General features: G+C 42.4%; 1 protein-coding gene across 2 annotated transcripts in view; it reads right to left on the bottom strand.

Annotated features, from left to right (window-relative positions):
- The window catches only part of LOC115008373 (semaphorin-3F-like), a 63,483-nt gene extending 38,670 nt beyond the window's left edge, over nucleotides 1–24,813 (bottom strand). For both annotated transcript variants that reach the window (XM_029431948.1, XM_029431949.1), the window contains exons 1-2: nucleotides 24,726–24,813; nucleotides 22,010–22,176 (exon numbers count right to left, since the gene is read on the bottom strand). In XM_029431948.1, coding sequence (XP_029287808.1) covers nucleotides 22,010–22,127 — 118 coding nt within the window. In that variant the 5' untranslated portion in view covers nucleotides 22,128–22,176; nucleotides 24,726–24,813. The remainder of the gene's footprint in view (nucleotides 1–22,009; nucleotides 22,177–24,725) is intronic.
- Nucleotides 24,814–25,103: the final 290 nt, after the last annotated feature.

Here is a 25,103-nt window from a genome sequence, read left to right as displayed (position 1 = left end):
TAGTTTCCATTCACATAAGGTTTTATCTGTAACAATGGAGCAACATCTTCTCCTTGAAAACAGTGGAATTAAAGAAAAAGCTTTCTTGGCAGTTTGAATGCACCAATGAGCGCTGAAAAACTGTCTCAATGCGACAATACATTTCTCTCAGGTGCATCCTGACAGGCCAGTGGGAGATTTACAATTGACACAGGATATAGCAACCTAATGTATGTGACACCAGTGGCCCACTATCATGCCCTGTGGTTATGAATGCCTTATTTGTTGGAGCAGTGTGGGGTCGCAATGTGGGAGGCCAGTTGTTCTAGCCCCTTCCTGAGAATGACAGGAAGGCAGGACAGATTGTGACAGCAGCCATTGTGGCTCTGCTCCAGGTCTCTTCCTCCCACCAGGCTCCCGCTGCTCCTCCAGGACTGTGTGAGTGCATGTGGTGCGACCTCAGTGCTTATCTTCTATCTTCCTGCTCCTTGGGGGGGGGGGGGAACTGAGTGAAGGAGAAGTTGTGGGTTGAGTCATGGTAGCCTTTACCATTTTATTTGCCAATATGTAGAGTTTCTCAGCCCTATCATCAGTGACAATCTTGACAATAGGCGGATGATGTTGACTGAAGCAGGGTGGGATATCCCTCCTTTGAACAGAGGCAGGCGAGCTGTTGAGTTCCGATGCGCCCCTGATTCCCAGGCCTTGGGGACAGGAAGTGGGATTAGAAGACAAATCCCATTTTTCCACGCGTATGTCAGCACATTTTGCCTCATCAATTACTTTTTCTATTCAAAGGGCGCTCATCTGAAATTAAGGCGATTATCCTTTTCTAAACAGCTTTGTCTATTCGGATGTAGCCGCTTCGCTGGGTCCATCAGCCAGGGGAAGCCTGAAATGGGCTATCATGAAATTTACCAAATTGGACTTACATTAAGACAATTATTTTTTGTACAATAAGAGTCTTGAAGTGCTTTATTGTATTATGAAATGATGCATCGTATGTGCTAATTTGAGAACAGAAAACTGAACATTGGATAAAACCAGATTCAAAATTCTTTCAAGTTTAATTTTTGGGGATTTCTATTTATATCAGGAAATACTGTCAACAGCCATAAAACAAAGTGGAGATTTATAGCTCAGAGTATAAGAGAAGACATGTTATGGAAGCAAAATAGCCCAAAATCTCAAAATGACCAGTGCATAAAAAAACTATGTTCTTGACTTCGTCATACAAACTAGCTCTGTCAGGCATAATTCTCCCCTAACCCCTTCTGAACCAGCACAGTTTCTTCAGCCAATACAGAAGATCCAGAAGTTAGAACACAGTGAAGCTGTTTTTTCCCTCGGGATAGATAAAGTATCTATCTAGCTCAAAGGCACTGATTCAATTGTGCTCTCTCTGCTATAAGCCTGTTGGTTTGTAAACCACGGTCGTGTTTAATGCTTCTAATGCTCTGCACTTTTATCCTCTTTCAGAGTCAGAACGAGATAATAGGTTCCCTTAAGGTGTGAGGAGTCGATTTACTGGGAGAGGCTGTCCCCAAATGACCAATTTATGTTTCTGGGTTTTTTAGTGGTTCTATTTTGCTTGATGTAAAAATTGCGTAAAAGTATACACCGTAGTTTTAGAGCATGTACTTATTTATACCTGTATGTTGTCCATAATCTTAACCATAGATCATGGCAATAGTTATCATTTTATTCGCTGTACACAAGAAATTAATTTGCACAATAGGAGTTCATAAAATCGAACTGATTTTTTGGGCATTCTTAATTTATATAACGTCTTCATCTCGATAGTTCCTCTGAGCATTATCTGTGTTGGCAGACCACGCTCTATGCCCATGTAAGGGGGTGTTAAGGAGATAGCAGGGCAGGGGGCGGGTTTGCAGGGTCAGCGAGTTTAGTCGATTTAGTCATCCCAGTTTGTCACTGGTAATCTCCCTGCAGCTAACAGGGTGATACAATCAGCCCGATAACTGCGGGAGGTGGACAGAGAGAGAGATATATGTGTGTGTGTGTGTGTGTGTGTGTGTGTGTGTGTGTGTGTGTGTGTGTGTGTTGACCTCATCCCTCTGTCTCTCACACACATCTAAATAATATGCACATGGACGCACGTTAAGTTAAGCACCTCGCACACAACAAGTGTGACTGGTGATGGTTTGGACATGCTGCAGCTGGAGGAATTTAAACACAATGTAATCATAATATGCTGTAATGAGTAAAAAAATCCAGTTACTCCACACGTGCAAAAACCAGCAAGCCAGTTGAGTAGAAATGAGGTAAATCCAGATGGAAGGTACAGAAAGCAAGAAGCGTGTGAAAGGTTCCTCTGAGGTGGAACACGGAGGTGTTTGCTTTGGCGATGTTGACAAAAACCTCAGCCCTCAGAGAGAAAAAGACAGACACGCGGCCCAAGCATCTTCCTTCAAACCCCCTCAGTACGGCCTCTTCTTTAAACCCCACCATAAACACTTCATTTCTTTCCCAACTTGGGCAATGTGCTTTCTAAATCAGGGGAGGCTTCTCCTGTTTCTCACATTCCCAGCCAAGTGGAATGAATTTCGAAGGGGTGGGACCTTTCAGAACAAAACTCTGCTGCCTGTCTCCAACAGGAGCAATACAGACATGTAAACTTAAATAAGGAGTTCGGAAGTGGAACCTGATGGGTCTTACTTTCCTCTGACAGCCCAGCAGGGCTTTTACTTAAACACATTAAGAGGAAATGTGCTTGTCAAAAAGTATTTAGTGACTTCAGGTGCAAGCAAACAGTAATGTGCGGTAACTGTTTGGGGGTGAAATGCTTCTCCACAGGTTGTCTTGGCTGAGCTCTAACTACAGGGCTATCCATCTTCTTTTCAACAATGTGTATATATTACTGGAATCAAATGGCTAAGAATAACACACTCAAACATGTGATTTACTCATTCTGAAAAGCACAAAAACAGCATTGTGGCTTTTTTTGTAGCTGTAATGGCGGACTGAAAAAGCACTATCCCAAGATCGATTTTCCTGTTTCTCCTTTCAGCCAGGCTCTGTCCTGCTCTTGGAGCTGAAGTACGACTGTGATTGAAAGTCGTTCTCTCAGTTTGACCTCCTTCTGGTACGGCCAAATCTGAAGAGACAAAACAAACCTTCTTTCTCGCTCATCACTTGATTGCCCAGCAGCTCTTCAACACACTGAAATTGGCAAAGTGACCTTGATGAGCGAAATACCAACTGTCAATCATTGATTACCAGGACTTTTTACACATTCACTTAAGGGCTCCCCTTTCAAGTTTGATCAATATCAGCCAAAATGTAGTAGAGAGTAACACAGAGGAGTGGCTATTAAGGGACCACTGAGCCTGAGGGAGGATTTCAAATGGGCAGCGTATGCAGGAGGACGGGATGAGGAAGAGGTCTCATCAAACTGCAACAACACATTTCTAAAATAAAGACTAGGGGTACTGATTGGGCTAATGATTATTTTTATTATTGATTAATCTGCGTTTAGTTTCTAGATTAATTGATTATTATATGGTCTATAAAATAGTGAAAAATGTCCATCCCCAGTTTCTCAAAGATGATGTCTTTAAATGTTTGTTTTATCAGACCAAAACCCAAAGATATAGTTTACAGACCAACTCACTGGTTCAACTTTGACCTAAATACGCTTACAGTGCGCAATTATCACCAATATGTGCTCACCTTCAGTTTGAACTTTTAACAGTGAAAGCCCCAGTTATCCATCTTTTATTCTTTTCACTAGAAGCTAAATTGATTGAAGACCTGAGACCACAGAGTGAAGATGAGAGCCAAGCCTTACGTGTACTGCATTCCACAGAAAAGCAGAATCCATAAATGGGACTTAAAGTAAACCATGTCAAGGTAAGAAACCTACTGGCTGCTCTGGCAATCTGAAATGTGTCAGGTGAAAAGGTCTCATCATTCCTGGATAGCATATTTGACATGGAATCAGCCGTTAATCTGGAGAAAATCCTGCTGGGTTTTTCTTTCAGGATGGCCTCACTGCAGGTTGGTGGGAAGCGGCTGAGGGATTGCTGGCTTGCCTTGCCGCTAAGCCACGACTATAAGCATCCCGCTCTGGCAGCGCATGTGGCCAGAGCTCTGCACTCCCCATAATGACTCATTGATCTGAGCTTCTCAATCCCTCCATGCCTTATCTCAGCTAATGGGGTGGCATCATGGTCTGTCACAGGCTGCAATCTCTCCGGGAGACCGAGTGCACTTAGAGGTCAGCGCTGCCATTTTCCAGTAGTGTTGCACTACAGCCAGGTGGGAAAAATACACTTAATGTAACTTTCTGAACATTCACCCTTCTTATTTGACATATCCACACTCCCTTTAACAGCAGGTCTATTGTTTTTTGGAGTGCTATGATGTACTATCCCTCTAGGACTTTCTTTTATCACTTCAATAACAAACTCGCACTTCACACATCCATAATTCTTCTGGGTGTATGATAGCCTTGCTTTGACCCCAAACATTTGAAGCTTACAAAGGGACTCCCCTACACAAACCCATGAAAGGCTCTCAAATCCACAGTCATTTATAACTTCTGAGGCTGGCATGACAACAGAGGGGGGAAGAAGAGGGCAGACGGGCGGAGAAAAGTAAATGATAAGTCTATATAGAACAAAATAGTTCACTTTACTACAATACAATATGCCACTGCAACTGAGATTACAGGTAGAAAGTATTTGTGTCAGAGATCATTAACTACAAACACTGAGACTTTATGATTTGTGTGTTTTCAACCTGTTAAATGCTACTGGGCATTCCCCGTTTACTTCATTCTTTTATTTCAATACCATATTACTTCAGGGTCACTGGACTGTGAGCAGCCTGGTCTCCTACAGAATTATGAATAACAAAACTGCATTATCAATAAGAGTTAGAGGAAAACTTATTTTGTCCTGGATTACGTTTGTTTGCGAAGTATCATGCGTTTCTAATCATAGCCCACGGAGGCCCGCGTAGGCAGAAGGTCGGGGGTGGATGGAAGGGTCACACAAACACAGGACTTTCCCCCAGGAGGTTGCAGATTGTGGCCCCCCGTGAAACCAAAATTAGCGTTCACTTATTTAAATGTACATCCGTAAACTAAAATAACGTAACAAACATATTGATTTTAGGCCAAACCATGATCTTCTACTAAACCTAGCCAAGTAGTTTTGCTCCGTCTTGAGAAGTTTTGATGCGTCTTGAGAATAAAGCATAGCTGTATCGGAACGTCCTTTTGTAGGAGACAAGGTTGCTGTGAGGAAGAGTGGTGTCGCCCCAGCATGCACTTCCTTAAAAAAAACACTCTAAAACCTGTGGTGCGTCTTCTCTGTGCGCATAAACTCTTAATTGAATCAAATTCCTCTGCAGCCATCCACCGGTCACAATATTAATCCCAAATGACCCGGGAGGGCCTACATAAAGAAACACATTTACAAAAGAAGTGCCGATCCCATTTCCTCTACAACTCCTTCACCTCTGTCCCACCATCTTCACCCCTCTTCCTCATTAACCCAGAGGAAACCTGTCTCTCTCGACTCAGTCGTGCCTGAGGTGACATCCACACATGGCAGCAGACATAAAGACAGCTTGACAGCTGTGGAAATACACTGAGCTTTGGCGAAAATCAAAACTCGGCCTCCCTCTGCGAGATTTTAATGACTAGTCCATTTTACCCCCACTTGGGTTTAAATCTGCAACAACAAAATACACCTGACAGCCCTGACATTTGAGTGACAGGCAGGATATCCTACTCTGTGACCCCGCAGCCCTCCTCTTTAGCAGTTCTGGCAGCAGGTAATGAGCTACAGGAGAGGTCGGAAGTATCGATTGCAGAGTGGCTAAAACACAGCTTTTGTTGAGAGTGAATTCTGAGATGGTAAAGACAAGAAACCAGCAGGGAGGAGGCATCCCGGGTCCCAAAGTTCTTTTCAGTGAGAGTAAAGTGTAACTGAGATAATTGCAGTTATCTCTACGTTATCCCAGTTTAAGGCAATGTTCTGCGTTGATGGACCTTGAAGGCTCCTTTTTGGAGCTAAAACCTAAGTGGGTCTTCAGACCAAAAAGAGCATGGTGTTAAAAAAAAAGAAAACACGGGTCTGTGTTGGTGGGGACGTGTTGCTACAGGTGTGGAGAAGATTACATATGATCCAAGAATATAAGAGTTATAGATCCAGAGAAGGCTCATCAGTCCCCAAAACGTTTTTGAAAGATTTTTTTTAACTGGAAAGTTATCCATTCACATTATCCTCCTTCTTAGCTATCACGAGGTTAATAGTAGAATATTCCAGGAATGTGTGATTGTATGCATTTAACATGTCAATGCAGTGTGTAGCTGGAGGATGGTGCACTTGAGGTTTGTGATCCCACGATTCCCGCGTGATATTGCGAGAATCCAGCTACCTTGCACGGTAACCGCTGTAACCCTTACAAACAAATCTAAATCCAGCTTTAGGCTCTATTCAGTACCAGAGACCCAGCAAACTCCCCCGTGGGGGGAGCGGCCTCGTTTCTCACACTGTTTCGTGGCCCTGCAGCACTCTGCAATTAACAGTCAATTTGGTATGAAACCCATCATGGGTCGAGTCCTTCTTGTCCCAAAAGACAACATTGATAGATTTTTTACACTATGCCAAAAAGAACAAAACTCAGCTCCAATGTGTAAGCAGTTAATATGGCATGTTATCATTGGCCCCATTCATGTAGTAGATTCATAGAGTCAATCATCACATTAACTTTCACATCATGTCCCATCAGTTTCTATAGGCAAGCTCTCTGACATTTTCCCAAAAAGTCCATCTTACTTATTGATAAAGGTGCACCTTAGCAACTTATCTCAAGAGAATATGTTAATCTGATTTGGACAGGAAAACGCTCTCTCTCTCTCTCTCTCTCTCTCTCTTCTCTCTCTCTCTCTCTCTCTCTCTCTCTCTCTCTCTCTCTCTCTCTCTCCATCAACACTGCAGGCAATTCAAGACGGAGCCTCTCGCGATCTTCCCGGCCCCTACCCTCCCCACATGATGTTTCTGAAAAACATTTTAATTGACACAGCAATTAAGCGGGACAAGTCAAAACAGAGATCTTGTGGAACCTTTGTGTGAGGAGAGAGTAATCTGCTTCCCCAGGCAAGTTTATCTTGAGAATGTCGACTATTCATCAGAGATGTGTGGCTTGTATCTCAGCCAAAGAGAGTTCACTGCAAAGAAAATATTTGGGAATAATGTGTAATTAACTGAAGTACATCACCACTGGGAACAGTGGGAGATTAATTGGTGTAAATCACCATGGAAAGGTCATGCCAGTGCTCTTGCAGATTTAAGCCCGTTTACTACCAATCGTGTAAGTGTTAGATGTGTTAGAAAAATCACCTTTTTTGACCTCCAACTTCTAGACCAACTGGACCAACATTTCCATAAGTTAAAAATAATGCATGTAACCACCCCGTCCGAAATGTAATGGTTTGTTCCTTAACACACCAAGTTTCATGAGTAGTTTTTCCGTAATCCTGTTGACTAACAGACAAACAAAATCGAACCGAAACATAAAAACACATAACCTCTTTGTTAATATATGCAAACACAGACTTAGTGATGCCAATCTGGCAGCTTGTTGTGGTAAACATTTTGCTATTCAGAAGTACCTCTCAACTACGTTTACATGCAACAATAAGTTTGATAAAAGACAAAGCTGACATGATCTCAAATAAGTACTTTTTCGCACTACACTGATTGATGGATGTCTGACAGGTACAGCATGACAAACACATTCAACAAAGTTTATCATCAATCATAGTTTGGATTACGGTCCGCAGTAAAGAGCATGCAATTGGTAGTTAAGTGAGTAAGACATGCAATACTGTAATCATCCTTTTGAGACATGGAGTATATTATTCATTTCACCATTTGTATAAACCACACTTGGTTTGGCAGCAAAATAATGTGGGTGAGCTGCTCTGCACAGAAAGGAAATATCTGGGAACACTCATTGTTGTAGTATGATGCAGACTATGAGTTTAAAAAAAGCCATTTCTTTGTCTGCACATTTCTGGATATTCACTTCATCATAAGATAATATATAGCCTAGCTTTTATGGCAGTAGTTTCCCTGAGATGAAGGAGAGATAAGTCGTAAAAATCTGCTCACTTAACATGATGTATTGCCAGCGTGGACTTGTTTTTTCAGATTTTGCATTTATCACAATCAACCTCAAGGCCTTTTTATTTCCTACGAAGGCTACAGCTAACACTGATATGGATTTAACAGTAGCGTTTTCTTTTCGAACATTCATCTTTTGACAATCCTACTGTCTGATTAAATCAATTGTGTGCCACATTAGAGATAATAAAGATCTAATGGTACACTGGCATAGTGTTGTATCTCAAACTAGCATGTAATCAAATGGGATTGCTTTGTAAGAGGTTATTCACAGTAGACCTGACGTGAGACACACAAACCACTGGCAAAAGAATGATAATGTCCACAGGCTTATCAACACACATTTAATATCACATAAAAGCATCAATCACCAATTTGTGATCGGAGAATTAAAAAGGAGAGGAAACTCTTTGACAGGTAAACTACCAGGTGTGTCAGTGCTTGTTCCCTGGTCATGACAGCTCTTTTCAGAGCTTCTCCCTCTGGTTAAGGCATGAAAGTGAATTTTCCTGACATCTCAAGAGACAACCATTGCCAAGCAGCGGAAGCATGTTGCTAAGGGAGAGAACTGGGGACGTGTTAAACTCAGAAAGACGAACAGGCAGAAGTCGGCCCCAGCTGCGAGAAGAGTCATTGCAACATCTATCAGCAAATCTGGTTTCTGCCAATTATTCTAGAACTTGACACAACTTGGATTGTATTAGAGGTTTTTCTTCATGCCATGTTTTGACAAGGTGAAAATGGCAAGCTGATATTACGCAACGCAAACAACACATCATTTTAAAATCCCATGGTTTTTGCTCCCTTGTTGATTTAATTTCAGTGGGCTTTCTTGTGCTGTTGCTCCAGCCAGAAGGCACTCCTGTTTTTCCTTCCAACCATGCAGATCATAATAAATGGAGTCTTCATAAAATTACGTCTGAGTTATGGTCGTTTTTTGTTGCAGTGTTTGTCCCCGTCTGGAAACCAAACATCTGCCTGGTGAGAGGCCATGGACACTTATAGGACAATTTGCACCAAAGTAGAATTCCTGTGTTGAAGCTGATGACCACAACTATCAGGATCATACAATGTAACATGCAAGTGTCAGAATTCAAAATGAAAGCACTTGCCGTGTCCCTACAAGCAAAACAGAAAACTCCAACTCCAACAGTAATTCTATTTCTAAATCAATACATTCTTTTGGAAAAATCGTAGCTCAAAAACAGCTCAGGAAATTCTCTAGATTTATTTCCACACGCTTCAGAGCAAGGTGCCTTGGAGATTAATCCACAAACACAAACACATGACTGAGCTTTACCGTGGGCCGGCAGCCTCAACGGACTCACTGAAGATTTCACTCCACAGTGGATTCCATCCCCAAAACGCGTCATTAAATGTGCCGCATCTCACCTAACCATCATTTATCCCTCCACCGCAATTAGTTCCGATCAATTACCTTTACTCAATGCTGCTTCCACGTTTAAGAAAACAGGAAGAGCTGCTTATTCATTACTGCTCTTTTGCCAGGCTTTTAAATATTCCCTCGGGTTGGTTTCACTAGCTAGGGCCTTTTTTTCTACAGGGAGGCCTCCATTAAAAAGCCATCTCTCACTACGAGGTGGACACTGGGACCCCCTGGAACCCTCTCTGGTTGTGCACTTTGACTGAAAAAGGGGAGGTTAACTGGCTTAATTACAGGTTTTAAAATAGTAAACACTCGCTACGGTTGAGCTGCGTTACTGAGCTCCGCCTGACAGAGTTATGGGCAGAAGAGGGGAAACCCTGCAAAGGTGGGTGATGTTATCAGTCATTACCTGAGGTGGAGTTGGGAAGTTTGAGCATTGAAGGCGACAGGAATACAACCACAATGGTGACAAATGGATGGATGACTGCCTGATTATACATCAGTGGAGCAGAACTCCAGGTAAGTGACAGAATATGGACGCGTCCAACAGTGTACAGTTACTGACGGGACTTTCTACCCTTGAAAGCTCATCCAACAACTTCTACACTTCCTACAACTCTATTCCTCAGCGAGCACCACTCTGTCTTCTATTTCCACCCTGGAAGATAAAACATAAGCATGTCAAAACTGGGAAGGTGGGAGAGGACAAGTGGAGGTAAAACCTGATCCACACTGCAGCCCATGAGAGAGACTGAATCAGAGCTTTGAGGGAGCGAAGTAGGAGTGAAATCCAAGCCTGCACTCTGCCTGCTTGTCTTCCTCTCTCTCTATCCCCTTTTCTCTGTCTCACCCTCCCTCTGTCAGAGCGGTTCGTCTTGGACTCTAGGCCCGTTTGTCTTCTCACAGAAAAGAAAATGCAAAGTAGGCTGCTCCGAAACTCTGGGAAACGCCACAGGACGTCCCCGGGGGGAAATTAAATACCTTCACTAAGATCCACACAGTAAAGTAGCAATAAAGTATTCATTAACCATTCATTGAAGGACTAAGCAGGAAAACAAGCAACTGAGTTAATAAGTCAAACAGGGACTTAGCGCACAACACCATCCCCTCTCATTTTAAGATTGACAAAACAATGAGAGGATTCGCAGGGCTCAAGAGCATGTACAATCCGCTCAGACAAGCAAGGAGATCAGAGAATCAAAGACGGGGGTGAGTGATTTAACAAAGTGAGCAACATTAGGGCATTACCAAATAGTTTCTCAAACATTACCCCAAATACTCGTAATCCTTGTGCATATTGCAACACATCGCCCACTACTGGTTTGGCAGCATGCCAGGCTAGAGTGGAGGTTATAAACAATCCCCTCTGTTTCTCTTGACTTTCATTTTCCCTCCATCCGAGGACCTCATTTTTCACCTCTATTCTAAACCGCTGTCCTCCCTTTGCAGCTCCACAGTGGCGCTCTTTGGACCTGGACTGAGAAATCTATAGGCAGCACAGAGAAAGGCCTGCGGGACACTGTGCACCGCATTCATTGACAAAAAAGCCTAATGCCAGTTTGACGCCCACCCCCAGGTCTCCCAGAATGCGAATGAACTTCTGTGAATAAGAGGCAAACCTACACAAACACCCCTGCAGCTATAGGACCTTCACAGGGATAAGAGTGTGTGGGCGATGCCAAACCACAACAACAACAACAAGGGGAATTGCATGCCAGGGTTCCTCTTTTGCACTTCTTCAAGAGGAGGCACCACCGCAGGAGGGGGCCTGAAAGGATGGGTCGTTGACAAAAAAAAACGCCTGTCAGGGGGTCACCACTGGCCCTGGCCCGGCCTCAATGGATGTAAATGAAAGTCCATCCCCACACATTGCAATTAACACCTACTCCACCAACAGGCAGGAGGCGGCAATAGGGAAATCTCCAAAATCAGCATTTCAAAAACACGCCACTACAAAGGCATCAAAGTGCATGTATTGTTATATGCCTGAGTGCTCTTATGGACTAAACTCTTCAGTGTGTCTTCCAAACAGCTTCATTTCCCCTTACAAAAGTGGAAAAGTATATGACCTCATCACCAGATGACCAGATGAGGAGGTGGGAAGCAGGGAAAGGATGTGCTGAAAAGATTGTATTGGAGGGTTGGGTGAACTGCTGACTGCAATTTACTCTTAACATGCTTCAGTGAACTCTGAAACAATGATCAGTATAGCACCCGGTTGCTGTGGTCTAAACCTAAACAAAAAACTACTTAATCTCTGACTTGGCCTCATATTGAGTACATGTTCATCTAAAATACTGAGTAGAAAAGGTCAAAATGCTGCACTGGGTCTGTATTTAATCTTGTAGGTTCACATTTGTTGTACTTGTAATCTAAAGCTAAACTACACCAGGTCTGGTTCCGATCAGTTTCACCCTTTGATCCGATACGTAACCCGACCTAATCAAAGCAGCTAACTGCACTGATTAACTAGTGATCAACCAGCCACATCATACATGCAGAACAAAGGAGTTTATTTATGCATGAATTCTATTCTTGCATACTACACATTTATAGCTCTGTTTTGAGTATACTCAGCTGTTTAAATACTTACTTACTCCCCATGTCAGAAAACTACTTCACCATCATTGGCAGGACATAATCTTTACTTATGTAATCAGTATTCTTTGCAACCTTTTTTGAGATTATTGTGAAACAAAGATGAAGTGCCAGTGAACTGTATTAGTTATGTTGTCTAATATATACCATTAGTTCCCTAAACATCTTGTAATACTGCAGTCAATCCAAACATATGCTTCTTTTTAAACCCTTCAACTATATGATGGAATTGAAATAGTAGTACATTCACAGTTCTGTTTTAGGTTTAAACACCAAGTCATCCCATTCCGCCAAGTTAGACATACTTTTTTTAAGTGAAAAATGTGTTCAAATGTTGGAAACTGGAAACATGCATTGTAATGAGTCCATTTGTGCAGTGCTTAATGTAAAGTCCATGAATACAGTATGTGCAATAGTTCTGCCTCAAGTGCAGCACAAACTGATTGTTTGTCATGTGTGGTATCTGTGAATGACACATAATTATTTTCCGCCTCATTCTGAGGTTATGGTACAGTGCACCGTCTCAGTCACAGTGTATTTACTGTAGACCTCAAAGAGGAGAGGTCACATTAGTGGGCCTAAGTCTCTGAGGCAGCAAGACGCATCTGAAACTCAATCCCCCACTGACAGAGGGTGAGAAATTATGTTGAGGTTGTAGATCAGAGGGGGGGCAGTGGCCTTGACCTCTTTAGTCAGGGTCATGTCTCACCACTTGACCTTTATGAAAAACTCCTGTACACTTAACGTCTTCAGGGATCTAAACATACATGGAGATGGGCATTAAGCAAACCTTCACTTGCACTCCTATTGGCCAGGAAGTGCACAGTCCATATAAAAAAGGCCTATGTAGAAATGACACAGCCATAAATGTCCAAGTACAATCCAAGCCGCAGTAGATCAACATGAGTCTTTAGACTTTTATTCCAAGATTCACATAATAACAGCCAACCAGTTATAGAGAGAGCAAGAACCTGATATTTCCTGTATGCCTATGACCACAAAATGCCCATGAAAGAGAAAAGTGTGATGCATGATCATAAAATCCGACCTAAGGACACAGGAAGAAAGTATTTTCAGAACAACTAGTGTGAGCAAAAGAGCCGATATGATTCAGAGATAAGAGGTTGATATATTTCATAAGAAGATGACTTTAAAGCTTAGAATCACAGAAAGGGAGTGACTCTGTGGGGCAGATCAGAGCGCTATAACCATTTGGGAGCCGGAAGGAGGGAACAAGAGTGAACAAGTGATGACTTGGCTTTTTGTAGCAAAGAGCGAACCAAGCGTCTTCTTGTACCTTAACGCAGAGCAGGGAGGGGGCGGTGTGTTGTGAAGGGCTGGAGTTACAGGCCTGGAAGTACGGGGGTGCAGATCCCTTCAAAGGATGGTATGCCAGCACTGGGCTTTGAATATGATACGAGCAAGCTACGGACAGCCAGTGGAGTGAGTGGAGAGAGGGAGGGAGGTGATACTAGGAGAATATGCAGAGGTGGAAGACAAGGCAGCTTGCCCTGTTCTGGATGAGTTGTACAGGGGCTGAAGGGAGTACTTTGATAGGGTGGCTACGAGGGAACCGCTGAAGCCCAGACAGAATGTGACTAAAAACTTGGATGACATCCACATTTTCATGCACCAAATATGAAGTGCATTTCATTGCCTGCTGATCTAAGAAAACAGAAGTTGTCTGTGAGTAGCGAAATAGTGGAAAATGGGGGTCAAATCCAGACAAAGAGGCACTTCCTCATAGGGCCTCAATTTAGAATTGTTTACGTGTGTGACAACTAAATTCCTTTTTTGCTTGCATATTATTGGCCCACCTCTACTGACTACCTTCTTCTCACTGTTTTTCTCTGAAGAAACAGAACTCAGAGAGCAAAGACCTCCGCCAAAGCTGTAGTAAATAAAATAAATAAAGTAAAGTAAATAGCTCAAAAATAATCCATCCAGTGATCGGATCTGCTCAGAAATGTAATGTGTTCTTCCTTAGCCCATGCTTCACCCGCTCATCAAGTTTCATGAAAATCGGGTCAGTGTTTTTTCTGTAATCCTGCTGACAAACAAACCAAACTGCAAACATAACTTCCTTGGCTGGAGGTAAATATATCACATTAGATCACATTCTACAGCGTATACTCTTAATGAAACTTGGGAGCAGGTTTGAGCTGGATCCACAAACACGTCTAATCCGCCTGGACCATTATTCTACCTGACACCTTAATCTGCCACAAGAGAAACACTAGCGCTAAGAATATACAGTGTTCAGCCCCAACGGTGGTACAGAGACAAAGCCAGTCTGAGTCCTCAACCTGTTTATCCAGTCTCCACTAATGCCCTGTTTTCACAGGTGAGAAATGAAACAAAATCACACAGGAAGTCATAATTATGCCACGGAGAAAAAGGACAAACCTAGAAGCTTGGCAGGTGTGCTAGATACCAAAGCGCAGGCCCAGATCGAGAAACATGTCATGCCTGAGAATGCTACATCATTATCTGTTAACAGTTCCCTGAACAAAGGGGTAGTATAATAACAAAAGATGGTGAGTGACAGTTTTCTCCACATCACTGAAAAGTTTCATGAGGTTTAATCCCACCTGACAGGGCTCCTATGATGTGACTGATGGTATCCAGCTACCATAGTGAGAGTAAAACCTGGCCCTGGCAGTTTTTGTGATTACAGGAAATAACTAAGTACTGTCTTATTCCTTGGTTTGAACATGTGGAATCATTTACAGCTCTGTAATGTTTGCCTATATTCTGCATAGACATAAAATATATAATTGCATCAGCTCTGCTCTGTCTGTAATGGTTCTTCTAATTCAGTAGTTTTAGCCATTTCATAGAAAGCTGGGAAAAAAGTACAAATGAGTTCCATAAATAAAAAACACATGGGAGAATGCTGCACGTATAGCAAGAAAGTGATTCACAGTATCTGGACAATTTGGCTGGGATTTTTCAGTCTGGTGAGGAGAGGTTGGGGGGGTGGGTGGGTGCAACAGATGCAACAACATGCCTGTGAAAGACAAGACGGACAGACAACACTGGGTCCTCAGTCTTTTAGAGAGACGATCTTGGTTTTCACTGGAGGCGAGGCACTGACAGAGTCCGTAACCCGACTCAGGAGGCTGTTCCACAGGTGAAACCCTGACCAAAGAGGGAACACCACGCTCTCAACACAACATATCCCTCTTTCTGCAGATGCTAAAAGAGAGCACGGCTTCCATGCCAGGAATCCCAAACACCCTAGGCCCCGTGCATTTACAGCCGTTCCCATGCCAGGGGAAGAGAAATGAGAAGGAGAGGGAAGACGGACAGAACTGCTGCAGGAAACCGAGCATTCAAAGATGAGTTGGACTATATAGACGGCACTCTGTCACCTTCAGTTTCCCCTGCCCCAGTAATCCCCTGGAGGTGTATAGGAGCCTTGTTACCTGCCAGCACTTCTGCACCTGCACACATACAATATACCCAGCAACCATTGGCCAGATGTTGAAGAATCAGGAGACAAGCACTGATACTATTTCCTCTTTTATCAAACGTTAAGACCACCCAAACTCCCAGCGATACACTTTGCTACCTCACAGCCATATGGCCTCAGAATCAAGGTGCCAAGTGGCTATATTCTATAACACTGAAGCACAATGGCTCGATTCATCGGCCATCATAAAGAAAGGGTTGTGTGCGTTTAACAACCATGGGAACAAGAGAATAAAACAGATATTTCATCGGCGCTGGGTGGGAAGCGCAGACAGTGCTAATGGTTGGCTGACACAGCTATGAGATGACACTGTGACCGGGATTTTATTTGCAGAGAGAAGCTGGCACCGTCAGAGACGAGCACGAGATTGCTGCTGGATTCAGGGGCAATGTGCTGAAAGGTGCCAACATACTCATCTTTTTTGAGGAATATCACACGTCTGTCCCACACATACACCTGACAAGGAGAGGGGCGATAATAGGAGCATTACTGCCTTCTATAAAACTGGTGAACAAGGCTGAGAGATTTAACAGTTAATTGCAAAGTTTTATGCAGAAGAATTTGTGCCATATTCAAATGTGATCATGCATTGCACACTAACATTACTTTTAATTATTGTGTGTGTAAAACATATTAAACTTAAATGCAAAACGTTCATTCTTTTATGTTGACCTCTATACCAGCAAGCAAAGAGTGGAGGTTTGCTTTAAAAGCATTAAATCCAGATTTTGTGACAAAACTGTATGAAATGCCACCCACATAGATGTATTGATTTCCATTGGTGTCGTGCTTTAAATGTCGCAAAAGACCAAAGTGCATTTTTTCCAATACAAACAATGTACCAAATGGTCCGGAAATAAAACGCAATTATGCTCCTATCAGTCATCCACCAAATAGGTGACAGAGTTTATGTAAATGGACTCACAGGCAGAGAGCTAATCGTTCACCTGATTCCTGACTGAACCTGAGACTATAGGACGTATAAACGTTTAACGATTACTTCTGACTATATAATCATACATGATTATTATGACTGCGGCTGGTCAGCCATCACATGTCATGTTAGCACGGTTGTTGCATGATTTTGATTGAAAATGCAACGAGGACGACCATGGCAGTTTACACCTATGTGTTCAGAATTCAGCTTTTTCCAGGGAAATACATGCATTTCAAGGTGGGCGACATTCATTTCTGACATGAATTCAGTACTTAATATCTGCAACATGACTTTCTGGACTAATAAACTACTAAACAAGTAAAGGAATGCATGCCTTTTATATAGTTCCACAGTGATGTATGGATATGAATGTGACACAAATTCCACTCCATAAAGTTTGGGGTGTTGCTGTTGGATTACCTCCCAGATACAGACACACACAATCACAATTGTTAAGTCATGTGCACCACAGTGCTGCTTCTGGGACAGACAAGACCTCACACCACAACCTGCTTTTGCTTCAACACCCACTGTCTTCTCTCCACCCACTCAATCCCAGTTCAAATGTTTTACATAGTCAATGACGTCTTCTAGCCAACCAGCACCTAACAATAAAGTGACACTTCTGACAGCTGGATCACAGCACAATGCAAGTTGTGCCGGACCAAGCTGCGTTTGCACTTAAACCAATGTCACCACCCTGCCGACTGTGTTCAATGGTTAACCGCGGAGCTACAAATGACAGCTGTGTGCCTGCAGAGGGAGAAGAGAGTTTTACACTAAATATAACCTGGCTTAGCTGTTGTGTGTGGAGAGAGGCTGAGGTCTGGGACCTGGCCAAAGTAATAGTGGTTTTCAATGCTTTGTCAGTCATTACTTTGCTGCCGTGGGGATATATGGACTCAGCCCTCACAAACAGCAATTAGAGATCACAGCGGCGGTGCCAGACTACCGGGGCAGTGGTTTCGTGGCTTCTGCATGTGGTTCGACAATACTGCAATATTACAGTTAGGGCGGAGGTGTGCCAATGTGCTTGAGGTAGCCTGCAAATTAGACTCTGGCTAAACATCAGTGATGATCACCTGGAGCAAATCTACAAGTCACGTTGCATTTACTTCACAGTGGAGCAAATTTGCCAAAGAAACCACATTATCGTTGTTCACTCAAACAGTAACATTTGAGTGAACACTTGGCTCCAGCCTCAAAAACAAATGCTGTCATAGGCAATCAGGTAAACAGTGATAAAATAATTCTGATCACTAATGTGACCACTGGAATATATTGTGTGAACAACAGTAATAACAGTTTAAACATTTACTCGTATAAGTGGCAGGGCGGCAGTAATAGGGCAAGCCCAGAGATGAACTGATAGCAAACTGTTGACTTCCTACCTCACACCTAAACTGCTTTTTAGCTCACATTTTCACATTTAATTCTCATCTGTTGTTATTCCTGGGAATTAAAAGACAAGCTACTGCATAACAAGGGCCGACACATATCAGAATGCCTGGCATTCAACCCCAAAGTGGAGTTTCTAACCTTCTACACTGCCACCCACCCACACAAACGCACTCACCCATGCACACACACTCACACCCGATATAGACTAAAGACTTTGCTGAGGAGTAAAAATAGGAGCCTGCTGTTAGCCCTTCACAGGAGGGCGTGCAGATGAGAAATATCTGGAATAATGACGAGCCAGAGCTGCTTCCTTTCACTGCCACCTGCCCGGGCAGCGGTGAGATTGTGGCAAAGTCGACCCACATTCTGGTGTCGTCTGTGTGGATTTGGCCTTGTATGTACACAGGGGGAGGAAGGAGGGGGGTGTAATCCTTATGATGTTATGGTATTTAAAGGACTTTTCTTTTGTACTGACAGACCATAATTCCATTGGTGTAGTTGTCAGAGCAGCCGTTTCAAATTTCATTAACACCAAGTGTGAGAAAAAGGTGAGAGGTTCACTGTGTTGTTAATTCTCACAGGACTTTGTGGCGCAAGGCATGGCTCCACCCTCAGATGGAGATTACGTCCTCAAGGCTTTTCAAAGTGAAAATTTACAATCGTGGGGATACTTGACCCTGTGCCTCTGTTTACTCCAAACCAATGTTTACCTGCTGTCCGTTTATCTAAGCAGACTGAGTAAAGCCCTTGTTTAAAGATCTCTAAAATGCCACTGAATGCTTTTAGTTGCCAGTTACCCCTACCATGTAAACAATTGCGTAAAGCTTGGACAGCACATCAGCTTTGTGTTGGATGTTTTGTGAGTGAATGAAGTTGTGGCAGCACAGATGAAGCAGAGGTTTATGTGTGGTATAAGGCCTGAAATAGCAGCGCAATAAGCATGGTTTTGATTCGGATCTTGAATGCATGAACTCAACAATGTCATGGAGGGAATGTGGGCCAACAGCAGCAATGTTACATTCATGGCAAAGCAAAACTTCCCCGGAGAGTACTTTGTCCATTCAGAAAATGCAGTGTTTTTCTGTACCTCACAGCGTGATACAAAAGCAAGAATCTAAAAAAAACTGCACATATAAATCAGTCGACCTCTTAATGGATTTACGCCTCAAAGGCACTTGCATGACTTAGGAGTCTCACGGAGAGGCGATGCTCTCACACAATCCTTTCACATGGTAATTCACAACTTCACTAAAGTGATGGACAGCTTTACAAAAAATAATACAGGCTGATTGGGCAGCACTAAATTTAAACAGAAGGATGGATTTACTATACTACATTTCCACTCCTGTACGTGAAGATCAACCTAGGTCACTACCTTAAACACCTACATGACTCCAGCGAATTTATAGAACTGCTAAAGTTTAAAAATGTGCCAGATTTCATTACAAAATGTTGCCACTTTGCAAAGAAAAGTCTACTGCAACGACTAGTCGATGAATCATCAATCAATCAATGAGTCAACGGGAAAAGAAAGTGTTGTGATAATCCATGAAAATCCGTTTTTAGTAATTTAGCAAAACTGCCAAACATACACTGGCTCGAGCTTCTCAAATGTAAGGATGTGATGCTTTGTTTATCATACATGACAATAAACTGAAGATATGTCGGTTTTGTACTGATGGATGAATAAAATAAGCAAACATGAATACATTGCCTTGAGCTGTGGGACATTATAACAGACATGTTTCACTATTTTCTGACTTTCCACAGGGAAAACAATGAATCGAATAAATTAAAAGAATAATCCACAGATTGATCAATAATGAAATTCACATTTTACAGCCCTACATGAAAAACGTTCCAAACAGTGAACTATACAATCAAATGTCTTGTTTTTAAGTCAAATTGGGAAACTGGATTCTCAGCGCTTCCAGGTCGACTATTTGCTACGATCCCTCTCTTGGGGGTTGCTGGCGGCAGCAGTCTTGTCTCAACTAACCTTAAAATCCACTGATTATCTACGGCGGATTTGCTTTGCTCCCTCTCCTCGTTCCACAAAACACTCATATGACATTGATTACATGTATTTGCTGTCTGAACTGAGGCAGACTTCTTTCTTTTTGCCAACTCAGCTTGCTAGCTCAATAAATGTGATAAGCCCGAACAAAGTCTACTTCCAAGGTTTATCCCCCAGACTCTACAAACTCTAATCTTATTGAAATATGTACAAGTAGATGCATTTTTCACCTTATATCTCCTGAAATATGTTGAGACTCCACAGAAAGTGTTCCCCTGTGCACACTACATGAAGCCCAAGCAAAGCAATTAGGTCCCATGATTTACTCTACCTGCTTTAATAGGGAAGTGAGGGCCTCCCAGATGGAGGTCACGGTTCTGAACCTCGCTCCTCAAGCTACCGGGTTAATCAGTTTGGAAAATGTTTTGAGTTCACTGCTGAGAGAAACATCCCGCTTTATAGCTGCAATTTAACTTTTTCTTCCCAGTGTGACACACTGCCATAATGATCAATAATAATAAACAGAAGACTGATAATTAACACATTCTTTGCCTCAGTCTCATAAAATAAAAACCTGCATATCGTCCCCACTTGTGGTCATACTGTGTTCCATTAAAGTTGCTGCTCAGAGGCAAACTGCAAGCAGCTCAAGCAAAAAACTTAACACATCATGATGCATCAGGGGAAGTAGTGCAGCCAGCTTGCCAAGGTAAGGACTACACAGGCCTCTCAGAAAGCAATTAAGGGAGAGAGAGTCATAATATTGAATGGAGAGGGGGGGTGCATTCCTTTGAGAGAGGCAGCAGCAGTAGACTGTGAAATTCATATTGACTGGAGAGGCAAACACTCGCAGGTAAGCAGCAGAGCCGAGCTTTTTCCACTTTGCTTGTCAGCCAAACGACAGCGCCTGTAGTCCGCTGCTTTCAAATATATTTCTAGTGAGTTCAGTCATCCAAAGATGCACCTATACAGAAGCACACAGCAAATCCTATAGAGTAAAACACAATTTACACAGCTATCTAAAAACAACACAGCGTTTGTGAGACTAAAACGATATTTGGAAAATGAAGGAGAAAAAAAAAAAAACTGCTGAGCTCTGGATGTGCGTTCACTGATGTGGTAAATCCTACTTGATTAAAGCAGGAAAACGCCTTCGACAATGAACTGTGCCAGTCCACTTAATTAAGTCAACTTGTACTAGGGGAGCGCTGGGAAATGGAAAGCAAAGCAAACAGGGGCACTTCTGCTCGCTCCCTCGGCTTTTCTCTTCTGGATGCTAATCAAAGGCTTGATCTCCGAGCAGGACAGGCCTCGGGGACGTCGCTCTGCTTGGCTGATCCTGGCAATTTGCTCTTCATAATACCCTCTCTCTTACTCGGTACCCCTTTAGAACCCGGCGGCAACCTATCTCACCTAATCTGCACGGCTGCTGGAACGCACAAACACAGACCCCGAAAGTACACGTCTGCCTCACCGGGGAATAATCACATAATGGCCGTAAAGTTATTACATGCTGCTTATTATCCCATCTCTCTTTGTGCCTCCAATTTAGGGATTCCATAATAAAGATGATTGAAGATAAAGACGCTGCATTAGATCAACTAAAACAATAATCACGTATGTTGTTTCAAAAGGAGTACGAACAAAACACACGATATCTTCAATATGTGCATCTGCTCAGTTTTCTTTTTTTTTAATTGTTTGAACAATATAAACCAGTGGAAGCATCTGGTGGTTATTACAACACCTGGAGGTCTATGGAAGGGGCAGCAAATCAGAATTGCATGAATTGTTTGCGGTGTGCTTCGCAGCGTAACAAGAGAGTCTGGTGATGCTGTAAATTCTCCCGCTGCAAAAATCCTAAACACTTATCAAAGCCACAATCGCTCCAATTATACAGCTGTCAAGTCATCAGTCACACAGCGAGCAAACACATGGCGGAGTTTAATAAACCAGCACAGTGTGAATTCACAAGAGTCACAACACCGGTTGCAAACCAGGAATGAGAGGCAGGTGGATGTAAAAGAGTGGAGGATGAGGCTCAGGTTCTTACCTTTGAAGGAGATGAAAACACGGGGCGCGGCCAAGGGGTCATGGATGAGCGGGTTCCCGAAAGCGAAGCCGGACAGTGCCAGGAGGGCGTGGACTGTCCACAGAACGTCCAGCTGCATGGTCGACCAACCTCCAGCAGCACACAGAGAGTGTTTTAAAAAGAAATCTCTGCAAAAACAAACACGTCGGCACGTCACGATAACGATTTTTGTTGAATGATACATTTCCCCACAAGTAATTGCGATAAACGATATTATTGTCATTTTAAGACCATTTTTTGGCAATAATGTAATGATAATAATATATCATAATAATGCAGGTATACCCTTTTCAAAGAGCAATAAACTTTTAGTTTTAACACAAAACATTGGAATACGAATGTGATTTCTTTTTTTTTTTTATATCCTAAATAAATAAAATGTAAATAAAATGAAACCACAAAACCAAAACAATTAATATTAGACTCAGGTTCTGTTAATATTAAATATTAACAAAAATATTAAACATTTGTCACAGGTGTATAAAGAATCATTCATTCCTTAAGAGGTAATATACTGCAAATCCAGTTTCTCAAAGGTTAGGACCTTTGTTGACAACAAGTGCAAAGTAACAACGTATTAGCTAGACGTTAGATATAACAACAATAACAACACACATCCCTCTTTCAGCTTAAACCCAAAAGGTTCCCGTACCAAAGCTGTGGACAATAAGTCGATAACGGTAAAAACCATCAACGTCATGTCCATATATCGTACGATAAGTCTAAATTATAATTATCGCAGCAGGCCTGCAAACACGTGAGAAGAGAAGACACTTTCTCAACTCTACGCTTATTAAAAAAAACTAATCTGACACAATAAGTCTGTTTTTGTTTATTAATTTATGTGACATCTCAAATCGACGGCTCCCAGGGGCCCCATCACTGCAAGTTTCACGATGCAGCGCTGAGGTGTGGAGCTTACGCCCAGATCTCTGGGAGCTTCACACAAACTGATTAGTCCTGATGCAGAAGAGCCAAGCTTTTAGAGATGTGTGTACACACTTCCATTTGGGAAGAATTATGTTGGGTTTTTTCGGAGTGTGTGACTGTTTGACAAACTGATGGGAAGATCACGCTGACTCTTGTGAAAGAAGCCCTTCTTGTGCTCCACTCCACGCACCCAAAACACATTCCTACGTCATGACACCATCCGTGTGTGTGTATGTGCTGCTCTGTAATTATAGCTTCACCTAATACCGGGCTGTACCACGTCCTTACTAGAGAAAGAGACACAAAAAAGTTGTGATTGGTGCAATCTAAAGTAAAATATTAACTTCTTGCTAAAGGGGTTACAAATGATGACGGGCTCAAACGCTCACTGGAACAGTTTAACAAGTCTTCCAAACAATGCAGTGGGGGTCATCAATAAAGTCTCCAGTTAATGAATGATCGACACCACCAGGGAGCAACCACAATGATCCACACATCTGTCACAGATCATCAGAAATACTCGTCTAACATGCCACCTATTGCCCGTGGCCATTCCCCATCAAATCATTGAATCATCTCTACCATGTTGCCACTTGCATTTTCAGACAGATGAAACTTTTTTCACCACACTCTATTCCCGAAACAGCAACATGAGCTCGCTGATTGGACACAAAGCTGTTTTCCCCGTGTTTTTTCGACTATAAACTCTATTTGGAAAAGGTCTCCATCTCAAACGTACCTTCGGAGACGTGAGCAGAGCCAAAGAGTCCTCAGACTGGTTGGCTGCAAGTGGATTTATGAGCATAACCCAGCTGTTTAAACCTCGGCTGTTTACTGACAATTTGTTAACCATCCAGCTGTTTATTCTGAGACAGAGGCCAAGTCCTTCACACAAGCAGATGAAATCAAACAAGGCACTGAGGAGCCTGAAAGACAGACTCCACTCACTCAAATTGTGCTATGAAGATAAATGTATCTCTTCTCTTACAGTCCTTTGGTGTCGTACAATAAATAAATAAAAGTTTGCATGGAAATAATTTAAATCCATCGCACTAGTCCAAACTGCTTTATACCCACAGAAGATATGATGCTCTCAGCTTCTTCATTGTTTGTGTGTGCAAGTTTTTAACTGCCACATGTTGGACAAATGTAATGCAACCATTAAAACAAAAGCTAATAACCACAAATCAGGAAAGTGACAACAGAACACTCCTGCTGAATCCTGCTGGTTTATTCAGTGAACAATAAACAGAAACAATAATAAGACACACACAAAGGCTCCTTCTCTGATCCTAATGCTTAAATGAAAATATGACAATGAAAACTATTTTAGACTTTAGCAATATATTTCCATCACTATGTTCTTCAGCTGTGAAGAATACAGAATGTATGCAAAACAAAAAAAGGTTCAGAGTTGCTGAATGATATAGACTGAAATCTGTGTGTGACAGGCTGGCAGCCTTGGCTACACATGGACGACAGAACTGTAAACAGTCTGGTGTGGTATTAGCGCACGGTAAACTAAACAGCAATTCAGTAAATAGTAATAATGATTCATGTAAGAATAAAGGGTGTGATACATCGGGAAGTCAAATTATGATAACGGAGTTTATGTTCAAATGTGTATAAGAGAAAACAGTCAGTGGGGAAAATAATACAATTAGATTTTTCTTTTAAAAGCGCTTAACCATAAATAACAAATCAGATTAAACAGAAACATATTAAGAAACAGCACAATAATGCTTACCTTATTGTTACAGCTTCCCGGATATAAGTTCAGATCCAACCTCGCAAGTCATTGAACAAACCAATTCCAACAGATCGCTCACTTTCGTCTCCAAGTTGAAATCAATGATAACAATAGAAAATCCCGGTGCTGCTCAGGAGGGCAGGCTGTACCTGTGCCCGCTGCGCGGTTATTGGCCCCGGAGTGTGTCAGTGCACAATAAGAAAATGAAAAAAAAGGGAAGAAAATTTTTCTCTAGTTTAATCTTGTGCGAGACCGCAAGGCGAGGAGATATTGTCGTCGCACGGACACAATCAACATCTCGTGGGAAAAAGCTGTTGGAAACAAAGTCCCTATGGTGTTAGAGAGGTCCAGGCACGCAGCGTGTGCTCCTCAGGA

Source organism: Cottoperca gobio, chromosome 5 (genome assembly GCF_900634415.1).
Source record: "Cottoperca gobio chromosome 5, fCotGob3.1, whole genome shotgun sequence".
NCBI lineage: Eukaryota > Metazoa > Chordata > Actinopteri > Perciformes > Bovichtidae > Cottoperca > Cottoperca gobio.
The sequence above is the reverse complement of the archived record's forward strand: the minus strand, read 5'-3'. Positions and strand labels throughout refer to the sequence as shown.